Source organism: Doryrhamphus excisus, linkage group LG7 (genome assembly GCF_037039965.1).
Source record: "Doryrhamphus excisus strain RoL-2023G ecotype Guam linkage group LG7, RoL_Dexc_Guam_v1.1, whole genome shotgun sequence".
NCBI classification, from domain to species: Eukaryota; Metazoa; Chordata; class Actinopteri; order Syngnathiformes; family Syngnathidae; genus Doryrhamphus; species Doryrhamphus excisus.
In genome coordinates, this window is record NC_136363.1 from 16555371 (window position 1) to 16576721 (window position 21351).

Genomic DNA, 21351 nt, shown 5'->3' on the forward strand with positions numbered 1-21351 from the left:
CATTTTAGGTGGCGGCGGCCATTTGGGGGAGGATGTAGGGGTCGTATCTCGACGAACTCCTCCTAGGGGGTTTGACCGAATGAGTCCGTTGTTGCATCAACGGACACTAGACGGATGGCCCACGTTAAATTGCGAAGGATTTTGGGCCGCTCCATAGGATGTGGGCGTGGCACGCCACCAAACTTTGACCTTTTCATATCTGGCCCTGCCTGGTGTCTGGCCTTGCCTTGAAGCAATGTACATCAAAGTCAATACACAGTTTGACTGACAGACTGCTGAAGTCAGTTGATGGACTATGATGTGTGTAAAGCACATGTGGGGGGCGTGGCCACGGCGAATGGTCAGCCTTCGCCATTGACCATCAAAAGGTCATCATTTGCCTGCAGAAGGTCACAGGCTGCTGAAATCTTAAACGTGAGGCCTTAATCCAGGCCTGAGCGCCCTGGTGGTGCTCCCATGTGACACCAATCTAAATTGACACACTAGCGCCACCTAGAAGTTTCAATTCATTATCCCTCGCCACCCGTTACACGTATCACTATGATTTTCGGTGGAGACGTCTATCATGACAGGACGCACTTAACGCTCCAGAAGCCATGTTCAAAACACAGCGCCACCAACTGGTGGAAATGTATATCTGCCGTAACTTCCTGATTCATGGTCAGATTGTCTTGAAATTTTTTTTGGTGTGTTGGGTCAATCTCTGGTTTGTTATACTGGGTGTACATAGACTGTATAGCGCCACCAACTGGTGGAAAAGTATATAGCCATAACTTCCTTCCACATGGTCGGATCAAGCCCAAATTTTTTCTGGTGGTTTGGGGTACCCTCTGGTCTATGACTGTGTGTGTACATAGACTCTATGGCGCCACCAACTGGCGGAAATGTATATAGCCGTAACTTCCTTCCACATGGTCGGATCAAGCCCAAATTTTTTCTGGTGGTTTGGGGTACCCTCTGGTCTATGACTGTGTGTGTACATAGACTGTATAGCGCCACCAACTGGTGGAAATGTATATAGCCGTAACTTCCTTCCACATGGTCGGATCAAGCCCAAATTTTTTCTGGTGGTCTGGGGTACCCTCTGGTCTATGACTGTGTGTGTACATAGACTCTATAGCGCCACCAACTGGTGGAAGTGTATATAGCCGTAACTTCCTTCCACATGGTCGGATCAGCCCACAAAATTTTCTGGTGGTCTGGGGTACCCTCTGGTCTATGTCTGTGTGTGTACATAGACAGTATAGCGCCACCAACTGGTGGAAATGTATATAGCCGTAACTTCCTTCCACATGGTCGGATCAAGCCCAAATTTTTTCTGGTGGTTTGGGGTACCCTCTGGTCTATGACTGTGTGTGTACATAGACTCTATAGCGCCACCAACTGGTGGAAATGTATATAGCCGTAACTTCCTTCCACATGGTCGGATCAAGCCCACATTTTTTCTGGTGGTTTGGGGTACCCTCTGGTCTATGACTGTGTGTGTACATAGACTCTATAGCGCCACCAACTGGTGGAAATGTATATAGCCGTAACTTCCTTCCACATGGTCGGATCAGGCCCAAATTTTTTCTGGTGGTCTGGGGTACCCTCTGGTCTATGACTGTGTGTGTACATACACTGTATAGCGCCACCAACTGGTGGAAATGTATATAGCCGTAACTTCCATCCACATGGTCGGGTCAAGCCCAAATTTTTTCTGGTGGTTTGGGGTACCCTCTGGTCTATGACTGTGTGTGTACATAGACTGTATAGCGCCACCAACTGGTGGAAATGTATATAGCCGTAACTTCCTTCCACATGGTCGGATCAGGCCCAAATTTTTTCTGGTGGTCTGGGGTACCCTCTGGTCTATGACTGTGTGTGTACATACGCTATAGCGCCACCAACTGGTGGAAATGTATATCTGCCGTAGCTTCCTTACGCACGGTCGGATCGGCCCCTAATTTTTTCTGTTGGTTCGGGGTACCCTCCGGTCCGTTACCGTGTGGGCCAACCACTCTATAGCGCCACCCACAGGCGGAAACGTATATCCGCCGCAAGGACCTACCGCGTGGTCCGATCGTCGTGAATTTTTTTATGGCGGTTCGCGGTGTCGGACGAGACGTGACCGCGCACCCGCCTCGCCGCCGCTGTCGCCCCCTCCTGGCGGAAAATTGCAAGTGCCGTGACTCCCTTACCGCTTATCCGCTCGCCGCGGTTTTTCGTACGGCGCGTCCGCGCGCCCGTCCGGTCGCGCGCGCGACCCCGACCCGCGCGTACCCCCGACCCGCGCGTACCCCCGAGCGCGTCGGGGTGCTCGAGCCCGCTCATCACTGCTTGCAGTTTTAATTAGGGCTCGAGCACTGACCAGTGCGAAAGCCCTATTGTTATCGTTCCGTTTATTATTATTAGGGCTCGAGCACTGACCAGTGCGAAAGCCCTATTGTAATCGTTCCGTTTTTTATTATTATTATTATTATTCCGACGAAAGGACGGCCATTTTGAGGGCCTTAACATGCCCGAAAACTCACCAAATTTTGCAAGCGCGTCAGGTCTGGCGAAAATTTCGATCTGGTGGGGGTCCCGAAAACAATGTTCCAAAATTGACTCTCTAGCGCCACCTTTAATTTTTGAAAAAATTGGCCCCCGCCACCAGTTTCACCTATCGTCACGAAACTTGGTGGAGACGTCTATCGTGACAGGACGGACCAAAAAGTCTCAAGAACCCATATTGGAAAACGAACAGGAAGTCGGCCATTTTGGATGGCGGCGGCCTTTTTCGTGCCAGAAGTTGGGGTCGTATCTCGACGAACTCCTCCTAGGGGGTTTGACCAAATGAGTCCGTTGTTGCATCAACGGACACTAGACGGATGGCCGACGTTAAATTGCGAAGGATTTTGGGATATTCCATACGATGTGGGCGTGGCACGCCCCCAAATTTTGCCCATTTTCATATGTCCGGGCCTTGCACGCTGAGCGTAACTGTAGACGTGAATAACTTGGCTCCACGTGGTCAGATCTTCATCATACTTGGTACATGTGATCATGGCCCCGCCCCGAAGGTCCCCGTAGGTCACTTCCTGATTTCGTCGCAGCGCCACCTATTGGCGACAGGCTAAAGGCGTGTCATCTACATGAGGCCTTTTCTGCCAGGAGATTCATCAGATGAACATCAGGGTCACAAGGTCACTGCCTGACAGCCTGGTGAAGCCTGTTGATGGACCATGATGCAGGAAAAGCGCACGTGGTGGGCGTGGCCTGGCGGCGAATGCTCAGGCCTCGCCATTTACATAGAAAAGGTCATCATTCGCCCGCAAAAGGTCGCATGGGCTTGAAAGCTCATAGGGGGGGTCAGAATCCAGGCCTGAGCGGCCTGGTGTGGCCCCCATATGAAACCAAGCCAAATTGACTCACTAGCGCCACCTAGAAGTTTTAAAATAATTATCCCTCGCCTCCCGTTGCACGTATCGGCATGATTTTCGGAGGAGACATCACTCGTGACAGGACGCACAAAAAAGTCTCAAGAACCCATGTTCAAAAACCAACAGGAAGTCGGCCATTTTAGGTGGCGGCGGCCATTTGGGGGAGGATGTAGGGGTCGTATCTCGACGAACTCCTCCTAGGGGGTTTGACCGAATGAGTCCGTTGTTGCATCAACGGACACTAGACGGATGGCCCACGTTAAATTGCGAAGGATTTTGGGCTGCTCCTTAGGATGTGGGCGTGGCACGCCATCAAACTTTTACCTTTTTCATATCTGGCCCTGCCTGGTGTCTGGCCTTGCCTTGAAGCAATGTACATCAAAGTCAATACACAGTTTGACTGACAGACTGATGATGTCAGTTGATGGACTATGATGTGTGTAAAGCACATGTGGTGGGTGTGGCCACGGCGAATGGTCAGCCTTCGCCATTGATCATCGAAGGCTCATATTTTGCCCGCAGAAGGTCACATGCTGCTGAAATCTTACACGTCAGGCCTTAATCCAGGCCTGAGCGCCCTGGTGGTGCTCCCATGTGACACCAATCTAAATTGACACACTAGCGCCACCTAGAAGTTTCAATTCATTATCCCTCGCCACCCGTTGCACGTATCACTATGATTTTTGGTGGAGACGTCTATCATGACAGGACGCACCTAACGCTCCAGAACCCATGTTCTAAACACAGCGCCACCACCTGGTGGAAATGTATATAGCCGTAACTTCCTTCCACATGGTCGGATCTGCCCCAAATTTTTTCTGGTGGTCTGGGGTACACTCTGGTCTATGACTGTGTGTGTACATACCGTATAGCGCCACCAACAGGCAGAGATGTACATCTGCCGTAACTTCCTGATTCGTGGTCAGATTGTCTTGAATTTTTTTTGGTGTTGGGTCAATCTCTAGTTTGTTATACTGTGTATACATAGACTTTATAGCGCCACCAACTGGTTGAAATGTATATCTGCCGTAACTTCCTTCCACATGGAAGGAAAATCAGTCTGTGTACATATAGCGCCACCAACTGTTTGAATTGTATAACTCCATTCTATATGGTCTGATCTTTTTTCTATGGTGGCACAGACAAGACATGACCATGTACCCACCTTAGACTGTATAGCGCCACCAACCTCTGGAAAAGTAGAACTACATTTTACATGGTCTGTCTGTCCCAAGACTTTTAGAGTTGTGACATCAAACAGGACATGACCACATACCCACCTCTGAAAGAGTTGTCAATATCTGTCATAACACCCTGCCACACAGTCAATTATGGACACAATTATGCTGACATTCGTCATTATACATCCTTCTATGCTGTTCATCCTCCACATGGGTCATAGGTGTGCTGGAACCAATCCCAGCTATATTTTGATGTGCCATGCTGGTGGACTTCACGATTGCTGGTTGGGTCCTTGGTCTGTGAAGCATCTCTGTGGTCCACCCAGGGTCCAAGTGGGTGGAGTGTTTTGCAGGATAGCAGCAGAGACCGAGTTGACATTGTAGATTGTCTAAACTATGAATGAACACGTGTGGGGTTATGTACTAAACATGCAGAAATGACAAAAGCAGTTATGTCAAGCCAATTTATTTGATATAGTGCCAATTCTAATCATCATATGGAAGTTATCTAGAAAGAGAACCAACTGAACCCCACACGAGCAAGCACTTGGCAACGGAGGCAAGGAAAAACTCTTTGAGAAACCTTGGACAGAACCCAGGCTCTATGGGGCGGCCGTCTGTCTCGACCGGTTGGGTTGAGAGGGATGACTGAGAGATGGTAGGTAGACAGTGGTGAAGAAAGGACAGAGGGTTAAGAATGGGTGGAGGAAAGGATCAGCAGTTGCAGTCCCACGATGACCAGTTCCCGGAATCGCCAGTATCCTATCCAGTCAGCAATGGGTGGATGTCAAGGTGCAACGGTGGGAGCTCCTCTGGAAGCAGCCTGCATTCACTACAGGTCAGAGAAAGAGTGAAAGCAAATGCGTTAGTAAACTTGCTATGATCATATAAAAAGTCAAAGAAGACAGCATGAGGAAGGTTTTTTGTACTACAAGTACCATGGCATTCTATGTATTATTTTAGTAGCACAAGCACAAGGCCCCCATACATTTTGGTTAACAGGTTAACAATTTTCCCCTGCATAACATAAACTCATGTAAGATTCTGTGTCCCATTAAGCATAGTGGAGGTGTTTCCAACTTCCAGCTAATTAAAGCTACTTTGTCAAAAAGAAAGTGTTTATGTGACTGGCAACATTTCAAGATGTATTTTACCTACAAAGCAAAGTTTAACTTGTCGTCTGGAGCCCAGTTTACGTATCGGGAGAAATCACAAGAGTATAATGTCAAGTGGCAAAAAAGGCAAGTGTTTCACACATGAACAGAATTTGACCAATATGAAAAGTGAAAAAAGCTCCATATCTTACCACATGCAGCTCTTGTCAGAGGACACTCACACCGTCAGAGGGGTCTTGTCCTGTTGATGAAAACTCACATGCATGCAAACCACTACATTGCCATTATAATAGTTGGTATGATGCACTTATGGGATTAGTTTTACTTCTATGCTATTCTACTGCTACTATGTTAAATCTACGCATGTACTTCTACTGCTACTTTGTTAACATACGCATGCACTTCTACAGCTACTATGTTAACATACGCATGCACTTCTACAGCTACTATGTTAACATACGCATGGAGTTCTACTGCTACTATGTTTAATATAAAGATTGTGCGTGGAACTGAAGACAGGCGGCAACTAGAAAGACAAGAGCAGAGGTTAGTCACAATATACATTCACATATTTACATGTTTACATGTTTACATGTTTACATATTTACATATTTACATATTTACATATTTACATATTTACATATTTACATATTTACATATTTACATTGCCCTCATTGTTTGCATTACCGTGTCTGGAAAAACGTATTTTTCGCCAGTGATTGACAAACACAATCCACCGTTCTCGGAAGAGTAAACTCGCGGATTGGAAAATGTCCACTGGTTAGAAAAATACCAACGTGTTCAGAAAAGTCTTAGTTTTAATCCCTTTGATTCTTAATTTTGGCCAGTGGTCGAATTTTGCGCCAGTGATTGACTAATACAAATTGGTTAGAAAAATAACTGTTGAAAAGGGTTTGAATCCCTTTAGTATTTAACTTTAAGGCAGACAGCCGGTAACTATCAAGACAAGAGGACAGGTGAGTGAGGCAGCACTGGGATCATTTCATCAGGTACTATTTATATATTTACATATTTACATATTTACATATTTACATATTTACATATTTACATATATACATATTTACATATATACATATATACAATATGTATACTATTTAAAATATATGCAGATGTTACAATATTTACATGTTTACAATATTTACATGTTTACAATATTTACATGTTTACAATATTTACATGTTTACAATATTTTCATGTTTACAATATTTTCATGTTTACAATATTTTCATGTTTACAATATTTTCATGTTAATTTACTGGTTTGACAAAAGGAAAATACTCCCTATCCTAAAACCTAGAAACTGGGATCTTAATTATGACCAGTGATTATGACTAATACAATCCACCGTTCTCGTTGGGCAAGTAAACTCGTGGATTGCACATTGTCCACTGGTTGAACCTAAACCTATTTTACACTATACACTAGACCATAAGACTGCCAGAAGAACGCTGAAGTAGAATGTGTATGTGCGTGTGTGTGCGTTTTACATTTTGTGTCTAAAAGAGCACAAAATCCCTTCATGATCACTGAAATAAGTGGGCATCACAACTGATTCTACATCAAAGTGTGATGTTTTGACATATACGTGGTCAATTAGTGTACCCTTTTCTGTGGTAGGATGTTTGACTGACTGGCTGAACCCTTTCCTAGCCATGAATGTGCTGATAGTGGAAGATTTTAACAAATTTTCATTAAAATCTCCCAGTACCACAATGCTGGCGTACTTCTGGTGCAACCAATCCAGCAGCGTGCCAAGGTGACCTTGAAACAACGCCATTGGATAGGAGGGTGGTCGATACACAACTGCTATTAACACACTGGGTGAGGAGCAGTTCACCAGTAAAACTTCCAAGTTGAAGTTTGGGGCGGAGACAACACTACAGTGCAGGTGGTCTGCAATGTACATGCCAACTCCGCCATGCTGTTGCCCTTGTAATTCTACCAAAGCAGGGTTACTGCTGGAGTAAGACAAACATCGTGGTTGGCTATGAAAATGATACCCAGGAATGGTTACACTCCTGGGTGTACATGCCGTTGGCAGCCACGTTTCTGTCACAGCGATGCAGTTAGGCTGCAGGTGCTGTGTACATGCTGCCAAATCTGACGCATGTGTTGTCAAATTTTGGACATTCATCACATACATTGTGAGATGTGGTGGTTGTGCATTTGTTTGTGTTGGTTCACTTTCTGTCAAAAATGGTGGCATCCTACCTACAGCATTCTTAATGGCATCGTTACAGTAAATTTTTTTGGCATTAAACTTTTCAATAATCAAACCGTCTAAGGCCGTGACTCGACTCAATGCGACATACGCCTGCCCTGCGGAAAACACCCTGTCTAGAGACACAACTACATTGCTCACGGTAACACCCTGGACTTTATGTACCGTGCAAGCCCAAGCGAGCTTCAGAGGGAACTGGCGACGCATGCCACCACTTTTTGTTACTTTTTCTTCCTCTGGCAGAATAAATGTACTGTCTTTTAGCGTGACGGACTCATTAGTAGTTTGTGCGCGTCTTTGTTTACCTACTTTGGCATCATCAAACTTTATATAGATCCTACTCGGAAATGTGTCATCCTTTTGGAAAAGAACCTCAGAGACAGTGCCACTAACCCCGTTAACTAAGCCGTCGTCAATATCAATGTTTTTGCAAAGCATTACACGTGCATCTTTAGCGATGTGCAGAGTTTCCTCTAAACACGTGTTGTAAACTTTGCTGTGGTGCCCTACTTTTCTTTCTAAGTTACCGGATTTTTTGTTTTGGCTGAAATCCTCAGCTTTTATCGTCGTGTACTCCGGACAGATCCTGAAAAGCTGTTTTAGATTGTACTCGTTGACTTGTTGATTGGTTGGAAACACATGTAACGCAGAGCTGACCTCACCTGTTTCGCGCTGTTTCAAAAGTTCTATGTCTGTTTCCAACAACGCCGCGCCTTTTGGATGTTTGCGTAGTCTATTTAGCAATGCAGCAAACTGATTATCTTTTTGCCGGACTATCGTTGTCAGTTCGACAACACTGAAAAGATTTGTCCACAAGTTGAAAGTGGCGTCTTCGACATAGAGAGGCTTTCCTTTGACTGGCGGTAACTGGTAAAAATCACCGACGGCGATGATGCTGACGTTGCCAAATGCAGCATAGTCACCGGTTTGCTTAATTTGTCGGAGCCTACCATGAATGTACGTCAACAACTTGTGATCAACCATCGATATTTCATCGATAATCAAAATTTGGAGGTCCGCGAACTTGGCACGCAAGGAATTCACCGTTTCCTCACCCAGTGGTGTGTAAGGCAAACGGGTATCCTTGCCGATGCTCAATGTGCTGTGTATTGTTGTGGCATTCAAATTGTAAGCAGCAATCCCTGTTGGTGCAGCTAGACAGACAGAAATATTGTCCGGTTGCCGACACGTTGTTGACAACAACCTGGTAGCCTCATATTGGATGGCTTTAATTAGGTGGCTTTTTCCTGTCCCGGCACCGCCTGTGATGAATAAGTGCAATGGCTCGGGTTTTCTCCCACCTATTTTATCAAGGCACCACTGTCGAATTTTGTAAAAAATGTCCATTTGAGTATTATTTAGGGAGCGGATCAATGCCAAGCCATCATTTCGACTCATTGACTTTTGCTTTTGTAAGTTTAGAGCGGTTCTATTTTCATTTGCCAAGTCAGGTATTACTTCTGCCTCTTCTTCGACCAACTGCTGTTTTTTCCGGCGTTCTTCTTCGCACTGCAGCCTTTCCAATTCTTGTTCTGGACACAGCAGACACCACGCATCCTCAGCAACACCGCTGTGATCAATAGATCTTTGGATGCTGTCCAGTTCATCCCCGTCGTTGTCGAAATGTTGTTTATTTGTTTCCACTATGGATCGAACAGAATGCATCGACCCATCATTTAATCGGACCGCACCATTGTCATAAAACTCTTCAAATGTTGGGCAGTTGGCAGGTCTTAACTGCAAATCCACCCGGTATGGCAGATACAACTGCAAAAGGCTACGATAATACAACTCGGGGTTTTTGGTTTCTGAAAAGCGCGCAGAGCGTACTACGGCAGGTTTGGTCCGTGTACGTTTTGTCACATGTCCGTAGTTGTTTTTAAGTTCTATTTTGGACGCCGACCTTTCGTTTTTGGTAATGATGCGGTATTCCGAAGCAAATTGTGCCAAGCACATGTCATTAAACGTGTCGTCGTTTGGTCTGTTTTTATAACGGTCGACAATGCTGGTCATCCACATGTCTTCCGTTGTTAATTCGGCCGATGCAGCTTTTTGACGCAAAACACTCACAGGCAAACTCATTTTGACCACATTGTCCCCTGTTGGAACAAAAACTACTTTGCGCGAGCATTCTTTAAGATGCATATTTGTCACCCGGTAAACGGCCTCTTGTGCACACACGTCTCTATTGTGCAAGTACACACTGCCAAGGCTTTTTAAAGCATCTTTGGCACTGACGTTTGCCTGTTTGGATGCTTCTTTCTGGGCATTACTCAGCAGCAATCCAATCTCCCTCTCAGCTTTAGAAATATACGAGATTATGTAAACCACGCACGCATACGCATCAACGACATACTGGATGTCCATATTAGCATTCCAGCATTTAAGCAGAGGTTTGCTGTATGGATTGATCCAAACCTCATTAATTTGACGCTTCACTATCACTTCCGTACGACGACCCAAGCGGCGGTGTGCGGCCTCAAAAGTATTTTGGGTTATACCGAGACTATGGAACAAATGTTCCACACTTTGATATGCGTGGTTCTCGTCAGCCAGGGCTGTTTTAATGGATTTTATGATTTCCGACGCCTCTTCTGCTTTCATGTTTGCGGCATTTTGGGACGCTTTAGGACATGTGCATGTTTTAACTCCGGTTGATTGGCTAACCTGACAAGTGCATGTTTTTTGTCCCTGTCCGTCTAACTGATGGCTAATAAATGTTCGTCCTGACACGGGTTTGGGAAAACCGAAACGACACACTGTGTTTTTCTTCTTGCACGTTTTAGAGTGTCTCTTTGAATGCTGCTGGACGGAAGACACTGTCTCTGTCAATCCTTCATCCTGTGTCTGCAATTCACAAGTAACATATCTATCAATAAAATTTGTGACTTCTTCATCTGAGTTCACTTCAATACGTGGGGCATTCTCGACCCAGAACAAACAATGTACATGTGGGGAACCACGCTGCTGAAATTCCACCCGGTAAAAATAGTCGACTACTTTGCCAATCGGTTGGCTCGAAGACATTATCACCTCTCTGAGAAAGACATGCCACCGGAAATCAAACATCCGTGCAGCAGTCACAGGATTCCGTCTCAACAAATCACACCTGTCCGCCCACTCCAACTCTGCAGCCGTTTGCGTTCGGCCCTCTTGCCTCAAAACACAGTCTAACAAGTTTTGCCACCGTAAATCAGCAGACGAAAAAGAGCAAAACCATGTGGGAACACCAAGCTGACGCACACAGGCCAAAATATCGCGCTGCGTACTCTGCCAAAAGGCTGGAGTGCCTCTGATGGGCTTCAGAAAACGATAGCCCTGGTCACATTCCAACAATGTCTTTAACGACTCATCGTTGGTCAACAAATCTTTGGCCATTTTTGCCACCAAACCAGCAATTCCTTTGCGTAAGGCAATGGAAATGCTCGACACCACCTGCAGAAGTTCACACAAATACTGAGCATAGAATATGTATTCCACATTCTGCCCAAACCGCTTATCAGCATGCATGATACGATTATTGAAATATCGAGACGCCGTCAGCCTATATTGTCGAGTGTCATGAAACGTGAAACGGCCGCGTGGAAACAACACTGGGAAACATCTAGCTTCATTTGAATGGTCAGAAAGCAACCTCACAGGATTATTGCCTTCTGCCGGAGCCACATTCAATATATTGTCGTAATACTGATCTAGCGCTTCCTGACCAATGTCTACTGGCATCAAACATGTGTCCTGAAACATGCAGTGCTGCTGTCTATCGTGGAGAAGCTCATCTTCTGCATCTAGAGGCGGTGTGACATCTACTGCAGGAACACTGTCCTCCACCTGAGAGGCATCAGGTTCCCTACAAAAGTCATTGACCCACTCCTCGTTGTACTCTATATCTTCATAATGCACATTTGACTCTTTTAAATATCTCAAGGCTTCTCGAATGTGCATGCTGTCAACAAAATGGTACTCGTAGTGTCCTTTGTAAGTTAACTTTCTTTTGAGCTTGACACGGAGCATAGAGCCTTCCATATTGGACCGTGGCAACAAATTTGTCGTTTCTACAACATTGGCCGGAACACAAGTCACAGGCCCGTGGACACCATTTTGCCCCCCTTTAGGCAGTGCAAGCATTTTCATGAAGGGGATATTTAGTGCAATTAAATGCTGCTCTAAACTGTTCAGACAATCCAGCTCAGGAGGAATCGGGTCCACCCCCAAATTATTTGACACACATTCAGGTGGGAATTCCCCTTTGCTTATCTTGTAATGGCAAGTGTAGCAAATCCACAGCTGCCCTCTACCAGACTCCACCAACAAACAAGGCACCGTGCACTCTGCACTACATTTGTGTAAATAATCCTCACTAATGCACGTGTTCACAAGAGAAGCACTTGCACTTTTGCTGTAATGCTCTCTGTCACACTGCAGGACCTGATGTTTAAACATCAACCTATGGCACACACAGCAGACAAACTGGGGCCCATTCTTCACTTTCTCTAAAAAATTCTCTACAACAACATCAAATTCTTCCTCTCGCAACTTTGCAGCATGCCTTCGTGCCTTCACATCTGCCATTACACGCATTTTGTGCTCCAAGTTACTGTGATACTTCTCTATACCGGCAAGTTTGACAATGGCCCGGTGCCTTATATCTACTTTATACTTTTGGACACTCTGCGCCTTGACTCTGTCCCTGTGCAAGCTGTCACTTTTATACTTTTGGATGCTACGTGTCTTGACTCTGTCCCTGTGCAAGCTGTCACTTTTATACTTTTGGATGCTACGTGTCTTGACTCTGTCCCTGTGCAAGCTGTCCCTTCTATACTTTGTGATGCTAGATGTTTTAACTATGTTTTGATGCACTACATCGCTTCTATATTTTGCTACACTCCTTGACTTCATTCTCTGCCTAAAGACAGCTTGTTCTTTGTATTTTTTTACACTCATTGTTATCTTCTTCTCCCTTTCCAACATTTCGGCTGCATATTTGGATCTGTGGGCCAGTGACCTCTTCTTTTTAAAATATTTGGATGGGCTTATAAGTGGAACCAGGGCCTGATGTTTTTCTTTGCCTGTTTCAACAACATCATTCAAACCAACTGCTACTTCACTATCGGCGCAAATTACTTGATGCCGATGTGACCTGGTACCATACTGACCGACCTGAGCTGTACTATTCTGACAAATGCCAAAGCAACTTCCTAACTGACCCTCATTGACACATGTCACACACTCGTAGTGATTACCACTCGAGTTGTCCAAATAAATCCCACGACTGGATTCTGACGAACTATATCTCAACCAACGACCACCGTAAAAAGTGAAGATATTTATTCCTAAGCTATCCGCTGCTGCCTGAATTTCCACCTCAGTTGCCCAGCTATTGACATATTTCATTTTGGAAACACTAATATATTCTGCCAAACAACTGTACTCACTCCTGAGAAGCTTCTCGTAATCTTCACAGTGCTTTTCCATATGTTTAACCACATGGAGTCTAATTTTCCTGTGATTTTTCTGTGTGCCACTCACCGCTTGTGATATGGCACGGAAAAAACAGTTGCCATCAGCAACAATGCTCTCCTTTTTACATGGCGTTCCTAGGGGTCCAACACGCAAAGTGATAGGCACAATGTTGACCTCACAATCAATGTTCAAAAGTTGGCAGACAACCTGGCAGTCCACTCGAGGCACTGGACAAAAATCATGCTGTGTGGTAACGACACTGACTACTTCAACATCAGATGTACTTGTACTTGAAATGTCAGCCATTTTTAACTTTTTGGAAACATCAGACATCGCCAAGTGACGTTTTCTATCAGACAAAACAGTCACAGCAACACCAGCTATCTCAAAAAGTTTCTCTGTTCCACCAAACCCTGCAGCCAAATTGCTAATGTGATTAGCAAGGTCATCGAGACTACCAAAAGACAGAACAACACTGGTTCCATCACTGCAAACCATGCCATTACAGCTGCGCGAGTGTGAATCTACCAGACAATACTGACCAGCATCACAAATGATGGCACAACTACTTTGGCAAACTGTAAGAATGCACGTGCTGTACTTACCAAACATTGTTTGCAAACCATCATGCAAAGTGACATGAATCCCGTTTTCAATATAATAGCCAGAAACTACATTCACATCACCTGAAGCATAATCATTCTTCATACAAAACTTAAATTTGTGTCCAGCAATCACCTCCTGTTTGGGCAATTCTGTGGCACACAAAAAATGTGATGCGTGACAAATTACGCCACGTTCCCTAAGAGTGGTATACAACTGATCGCCTTCAACAACAGCCATGTCAAGATCAGCAGTATCCCACAACAAGACATTTTTTACACTGTGTAAAGCAGTGGCACATAAGGCAATCGCCATACATTGTGTTCCTGCATACTTAAACCTTGTATTGCCTTGATGAAATGACCCTTTGACCACCTTTTGTAACCCACCCGTTGGTACCTCCACTGGTGACAGTGAAGATACTTCTTCCCTACCTTTTGTTGCAACTGCACAGTCAACAGCTTGGGCAGCCCTGGGTGTGCGTCGCATACGGAAACCCTTCTTTCGTGGCATCTAAAAGAAAAGAATGAAATCAATGTCAGTTCACACGCCATGTACTTCAGCTTCTAAATGCTCTTTCCCATGCTCTCTGGTTACCCCGTGTGTGCGTGGGTTTTCTCCGTGCCCCCCCATTGGCGATGCCATATTGTCCATAGGCAAGAAAGTGGGTGTGAATGGTTGTCTATATGTGCCCTGTGATTGGCTAGCAACCAGGATGTACCCCTCCTCTCGCCCGAATACAACTGGGATAGACTCCAGCAGCAGCAGAAAATGAATGAACATATCCATACATTTTACGTACTGCCTATCCTCACGGGTCGCGGGCATGCTGGAGCCTACCCCAGCTATATTCAGGCGAGAGGTGGACTACATCCCGGTCACCAGCAAAACACAGGGCGCATAGACAACCATTCACAGTCACATTCATGGCCACAGACAATATGGAGTGTGTGTGTGTGGGGTGGGGGTCAAATGAAAGTGAGTATAAATGGTTGTCTCTATGTGCCCTGTGATTGGTTGACAACCAGGATGTACCCGCCTCTCGCCTGAATACAAATGGGATAGACTCCTGCAGCAGCGGTAGAAAATGAATGAATAAATCCATTTATTTTCTGTGCTGCTTAACCTCACAAGGGTCGTGGGCATGCTGGAGCCTACCCCAGCTGTATTCTGGCAAGAGGTGGACTACACCCTGGTCACCAGCCACGCATGGGTCAGAGACAACCATTAACAGTCACATTAATGCCTATGGACAATTTGGAGTCGCCAGTGGGGGGGGGTACACGGAGAAACACACGCACAGAATACATGCAAACTCCACACAGAGATACAATGATAAATCAAACTTTGTCAATAAATACAACTATTATGCAGAAAACAACATAAATAAATAAACACTAGCTGTGTGTTTTACTGCAAGAGCACTATCTTCCCCCACCCCCTTCATATTGTGTGCGTTTGAGTGGGCACATGCACACTTGGGTGTGGCCCTTTGGCTGAATGACGGGATTAATCATTGGAAACAAGAAAAATGAAGAAAACGTCAGGTGGACGTCTTCTCCTCCGCAACGCGGTAGTGGTTTAGATGAATGACAGGGTTAAAATCATTGGAAACAGAGAAAGCTAAAAAAGTTGAAAACCTACGGTGCGGTGGCTTCTCCACACAAGCAAATCCCAGGTGCTTAATGGTGCTTTTATGGTAGCTACCTTCATTTAGCACAGGTCACAAAATCGTTACCTTTAGGTGTAAAATACTCCCATACTTTTAACATCCGTGAGAATTTATTTTCTCCCCGCCGGCTGCGATAAGATGGCGCGGGGGGGGGGGGCGACCGCCATTTTGTGGCCTGTGGCATCAACGACGCCATTAACGACGACGCCATTTCGGGGCCTTTGTCATCAGTGCCGCCAATTTGCCCGCTAACGGCTCGTTTAAGGTGCGGCAACAACGAATATAATTTTCGCTATACAGCGTTAAGCTCCGACCGTTCGTGTATCCTGAACAAGCGGCCTACGTGCAGCACCGCCGAATATAACTTGAGCTATATTGAGTTAAGTTCGGACCGTTAGTGTATCCCAAACATGCAGTTACCTTGCGGCTACACCAACGACAACATACAAATACATAAAATTATACACATGTGGAGAAAAAGCCGAAGAAAAAACAAAATGGAGTTAAGCTCCAACCGGACGTGCATTCCTGCGATGGGGATCATTCTTACAAATGAATATATTTCAGTTTACTAAGTCTATTAAATAAAAAACTCACCTCTATGTCAGCAGATGAAGTCCAACACAATGGAAAACTGCAGTTTCCGTCGAATGTAGGTCCTGTAGGTCTGAATGTAGGTCTTTGTCTTTGTCTTTGTCTGAGGCAATGCAAAATGCGTTCTCTCGAAAAGTTTTCTGTTCGGTCGAGCAGAAAAGGGGGGGAGGTGGGCACGCGCAGCAGCTTTTATAGCACCATGCACCACACCGTTGAAGAACTGACCAATCGTAGCTCACAAAACCGATCTGTCAGGCTCCGCCTTTGGATAATTGACCAATCGTAAGTCACCAAACAAACAACCTATCAGCGATCGTCTGATTGAATGTAATGTGAAAGTTGGGCGGGTTATTATTTTTTAAATTGACCAATCCTGCCTCACTCACCTATCAATCGATCAGCTATTGGCGGAATGAATGTAATTTGAAATTGGGCGAATTAAACCAAACCATGTTTACGTGGACGAACTGAGGGAAAACTCACCAATGGCATTGCATGCTCACTGTATAAATAAGCTGCAAGTGCAACTATCGCCATAACGATGGCAATGCGAGGAAAAGGATTAACCGAGTCCTTGGCGGCTTACTCCGACAACGCGGCATGAAGCGCATCCCGCATTCCAACATCTCCGCCCACGACTTGCTTGCCGGCGGTTGCCATGTCAACGAGAGGGGAATTGAGACGCTCTATCTCAACTTCCGCCGAGAAAACGCTGCAAATCTGCAGTGGATTCACCACAACGGCTCTTTTAAGAGCCAACCACTTTTCCATAAAGAGCAAAATGTTCCAATGCATTCCACACACTGCAACGCACTGCTTCAGAATAAAACGTAAACAAATGGTTGTCGAATGGATCTGACCGATTAGAATGATGTACAAAATACTACACTCAGAAAATGACCCAGAGCCTTATTAAATATAACATAATAAAGTTTACTAACTTAGTAAATCCTCTGAAAATCATTTAATCGCTTACATAAATAAATGCTTAAGTCCAGCGCTTAAGCTTGGTGACGTAGACCGTCATGACGTGCCCCCTTCGCGTCCAAAGGGGTGGAGTTATGAGAGGTCTATGGCGCAGTTTCCGGCAGCACAACACCAGCGAAGGTATCAAGACACGGCAAGCACGGCAAGTTATATGGACGACAATACATCGGTAAGTAGAGCACTTGCAATTTTTAAACTAATACCGACCCCGTCTTCCTTCAACTACGCTGGGTGTTGTTTTTTTAATGTCACCGCTATTCTGTTGTGCGTAAGCTAACTTTAGCTATGTTTGCTAGCCACCGAATTGCTCAGCTAACATGGCTCGTTGGGCGAACATACTTTAACAGGTAACGGACCATCGAACCGGAAAAGTTAAGCTTTTAACCGCGCTCTCTTTGTGTGTACGCCGTGTTTTGCTTAGTTTTACTTTGTTTTTGTAACATGACGTGATGTCGATATGCTCCGACGGGAAGCTCTTGTGGGAACAGCCGAGGTACTTCCGGAGCTCATTACAAATGGAATACAAGAGTATTCAACATTCGCTTTCTACCGCTCACCCCCACGAAGGTCGCGGGGGGTGCTGGAGTCTACTTAGAATTAAATTTGCATGTTTTTGGAATGTGGGAGGAAACCGGAGTACCCGGAGAAAACCCACGCATGCATGGGGAGAACATGCAAACTCCACACAGAGATGGGCAAAAGTATTCATTCAAATTATTTATTCATGGTTTTATATACAAAATATTTATTCGAATTATGAATTACTGCATGTTTTCCTGTAATTATATTTGGAGATATAATTAATATCAATGTGCATTTTTGGCAGGCGAGTGATTAGCGTGCAGACCTCACAGCTAAAAGATGCCAGTTCAATTCCACACTCGGCCATCTCTGTGTGGAGTTTGCATGTTCTCCCCGTGCATGCGTGGGTTTTCTCCTTCTTCAGAACTGTGGATTTAAAACGCAATCCAAAAACTATGTACATGAAATTAGACAGCACTTTGAAAAACAAACCATCCTAACACTGTTTATGCTCCTTTTTAAGGTGGCGGCCCGTGGCCTGGCAATGTAGGCGCTGCACATTGGAGGATACTTCAAAAGGGGAGCTTCTCAAGCATTACCAAGTCAAGCACCGTATTTATGGTTGTGGCTGTAAGTACCTTGTCTTCATTTAAGATGTCCTTGTTCCCTTAAAACATGGAACAGTGGTGAAGTGGTATTCTTCCTCGCTATCCTCCAGGAGCAGAACCAAAACCAACTAATCACCAATTAAAGAAGAGAGACAGCCCAGTCATTAAGGACTTGATGTGCTGAACTTTTGCACATAGAGGAACATACGACATACAAATGAGCATCAGTGACATGAAGCTCAGGTGGCCTACCTTGTTTAATGTCTCACAGGTGAGTATTTGGATTTTTTGTGTCAAACACATTATGGACTGTAAACAACTACTGTATGTTTCACAGTTATACGTAAGTATGCACTTCTGTTTTTGTTGTCACTGATTCTTTTGTCTCTTCTTTCATATGCCTCTTTCAGGAGAGGAAGGTGCCAGAAGGGAGACGAAAGGACACCAAAACTGATGTCCTTGTTTCCAGCGAAGAAAAACGTTGTCAGAGCAAGAATTCAAGCACAGACGAACATTCTACTTCAGGTATTAAAACCATCCTCCACCTATTCAATTTGTACGTTACCTGCAATAGTCATCATTCCACCTGTCTTATTCACATTTCTCTCCATTCTCTGTTCACATCATACAGCTAACATTTATCTCTCCCTCCTATTTATTACTCATCCTTTCCTCCAGTCTTTCTAAAAGGAACTATACGTATGTACGAAGGACACAAAATATTGCACAATATGTCTGTCGTCAGCAAATAAGAAAACATGTTAATTTGAAATAAAGATCTGACAACAAGCCTTCTGCAGGTGCACAGCGCACAGACACAATGTCAGGGCGGTGAAAGTAAAATAATAACACGCACAGCACCTGACTGACATGACCGCTGCTTTTAGTTACTGTGACTGAGAGTAAGAAGCAAAATACTCGTCCATCCTACCTGCTTAAGCTACACAAGCCTGAATAGATATCACTGTGACAACAGATACTGCCGCTTCATTCCTGCTGCTAGTTGCAATACAGATATTTTTATTTCACTCCAGCAACAGCCACAATAGCCACAATCTTACATACAGCCACTTGAACAGTTTTTGGTTTTTCTTCCTTAGTTTTCTGTGCCTCAATCTCTCACATCCTTTGCACACCGCACCACAATATCCAGTTATATTCACGCGCCTGGAAAAATTTTAGGTCTGAGTTTTTTTTGCTGCCATCACTACTTACAAACTTCCCTCTCATGTAATTTCTATAGAAATGTTTGAGACTTAAGTTTTTCTAGTAAATCAAAGCACTGCTTCAATGTGTAGTGTTGCTTTTTGTTACTTTAAACACTTTCTGTTTGGCAGATGGAATCCAACATGAGCAAACAAGGGACGTTGTCATCCGATGCCTTATTGACCGTCTTGCAGGAGATGCTAGTGCCCTTTTCCAGGACTTTGAGGTTGGTATACTACTGTACTTTTTATGCTTTTCAAGGTTTTAAAATTTTAGCAAATGTAATCTCAAATGCACAGCTGCAGTACAGTTGTTTTTTCTTTACTGCACCCAAAGATGGAGCTGCTTTTTGTATGCCATAAAGCAACTGTGGACAACAAAAGACAGTACGTGCTACTTCTCTTGTGACGTGCAAGTTGAACGTGAACTCCTAACAGCTGTCTTTACAATGTCTGCAGGATGCCGGGGATGGACCAACCAGCATTCAAGAAAAGATGGCATAGTGATTGAGGGCGGCACCGTCCACAGCACTCTTGGGGATCTTAGCCATGCCTGCTACTATCTGATGGGACTGCCGTATGCACGAGACCTGCGGTTCCCCAAGACCTCGTCATCCAGTTTTATGGTGTTCCAGAAAGTACTGCTGGATCTGGATTTATGGAAACCTTTCAAAGACTTCAAAAACTGAAGAATTACCTCCCTGTATGTTTTTGGTGGCAGCAACACAGCGGTCAAGTGGTTAGCACACAGACCTAACAGCTAGGAGACCAGGGTTCAATTCCACCCTCGGCCATCTCTGTGTTGAATTTGCATGTTCTCCCCGTGCATGTGTGAATGTGGGTACTCCAGTTTCCTCCCACATTCCAAAAACAAGCTGTTAATTGGCAACTCCAAAATTGTCCATAGGTATGAATGTAAACATACACATTAACTTTCTTTATTGTCATTGCACAATAACACAGCAGTGAAATTGCCACTGAAATGTTGTTGCCTGGCTCCCGTAATGTGAATGGTTGTTTATCTATATGTGCCCTGTGATTGGCTGGCCACCAGTCCAGGGTGTACCCCGCCTCTCGCCCGTAGACAGCTGGGATAGGCTCCAGCACTTGTGAGGACAAAGCGGTAGAAAATGAATGAATGTTGTTGGTGGCCACTATTCAAAACGATGCTTTCTGAGTGATTTTTTGTTAGTGAGGTTTACCTGTCCTAAGTATAGAAGTTTCATGTGTTAATGTTTATTAAAGTGTCTTAATGTCATGATAATGTAATTCTTTCTGCATTTCAGCCATGTGCTGCATCAATTTCTGCCAGATGCTCATATGCTCATTTTGATGTTGATGTACCCTGAGGTTATATAATTCTAATGGAGATTTCTCAGACTATGTCCAATAATGATGGCGAGATGACACCCCGTGAGGCTTCGAACCATTTCAATCAACTGTATCTTCACGCCGCAAGTCCCTACCGCACGGTCCGATCGTCGCGAAATTTTTTATGGCGGTTCGGGGCATCGGACGGGACATGACCGCGCACCCGCCTCGCCGCCGCTGTCGCCCCCTCCTGGTGGAAAATTGCAAGTGCCGTGACTCCCTTACCGCTTATTCGCTCGCGGCGGTTTTTCGTACGGCGCGTCCGCGCGCCCGTCCGGTCGCGCGCGCGACCCCGACCCGCGCGTACCCCCGACCCGCGCGTACCCCCGAGCGCGTCGGGGTGCTCGAGCCCGCTCATCACTGCTTGCAGTTTTAATTATTATTATT

General features: G+C 45.0%; 1 protein-coding gene and 1 long non-coding RNA gene across 5 annotated transcripts; one reads left to right on the plus strand and one right to left on the minus strand.

The window, feature by feature from the left end:
- Positions 1-5035: 5035 nt before the first annotated feature.
- Positions 5036-17903, minus strand: LOC131119980 (uncharacterized). Of its 3 annotated transcripts, none has more exons than XR_013627760.1 (4): positions 16755-17903; positions 16275-16411; positions 5892-14518; positions 5036-5417 (listed from the first exon to the last, which is right to left on the minus strand). It is a non-coding gene; the product is annotated as an uncharacterized LOC131119980 (long non-coding RNA). The 3 variants fall into 3 exon arrangements; XR_013627759.1 differs by having other exon boundaries at positions 5892-6226; positions 14440-14518; positions 16275-17893; XR_013627758.1 differs by having other exon boundaries at positions 16275-17903.
- On the plus strand, positions 17278-20851 carry LOC144899555 (uncharacterized). 2 transcript variants are annotated; one of them, XM_078792251.1, is made up of 7 exons: positions 17278-17427; positions 18304-18410; positions 18499-18659; positions 18799-18913; positions 19726-19820; positions 19931-19980; positions 20053-20851. In XM_078792251.1, exons 3-7 carry the CDS (start codon positions 18606-18608, stop codon positions 20102-20104), a joined length of 366 nt encoding a protein of 121 aa, XP_078648377.1. In that variant the 5' UTR covers positions 17278-17427; positions 18304-18410; positions 18499-18605; the 3' UTR covers positions 20105-20851. The 2 variants fall into 2 exon arrangements, with proteins under 2 accessions (XP_078648377.1, XP_078648378.1); XM_078792252.1 differs by lacking the exon at positions 19931-19980.
- The last annotated feature ends 500 nt before the right edge of the window (positions 20852-21351 follow it).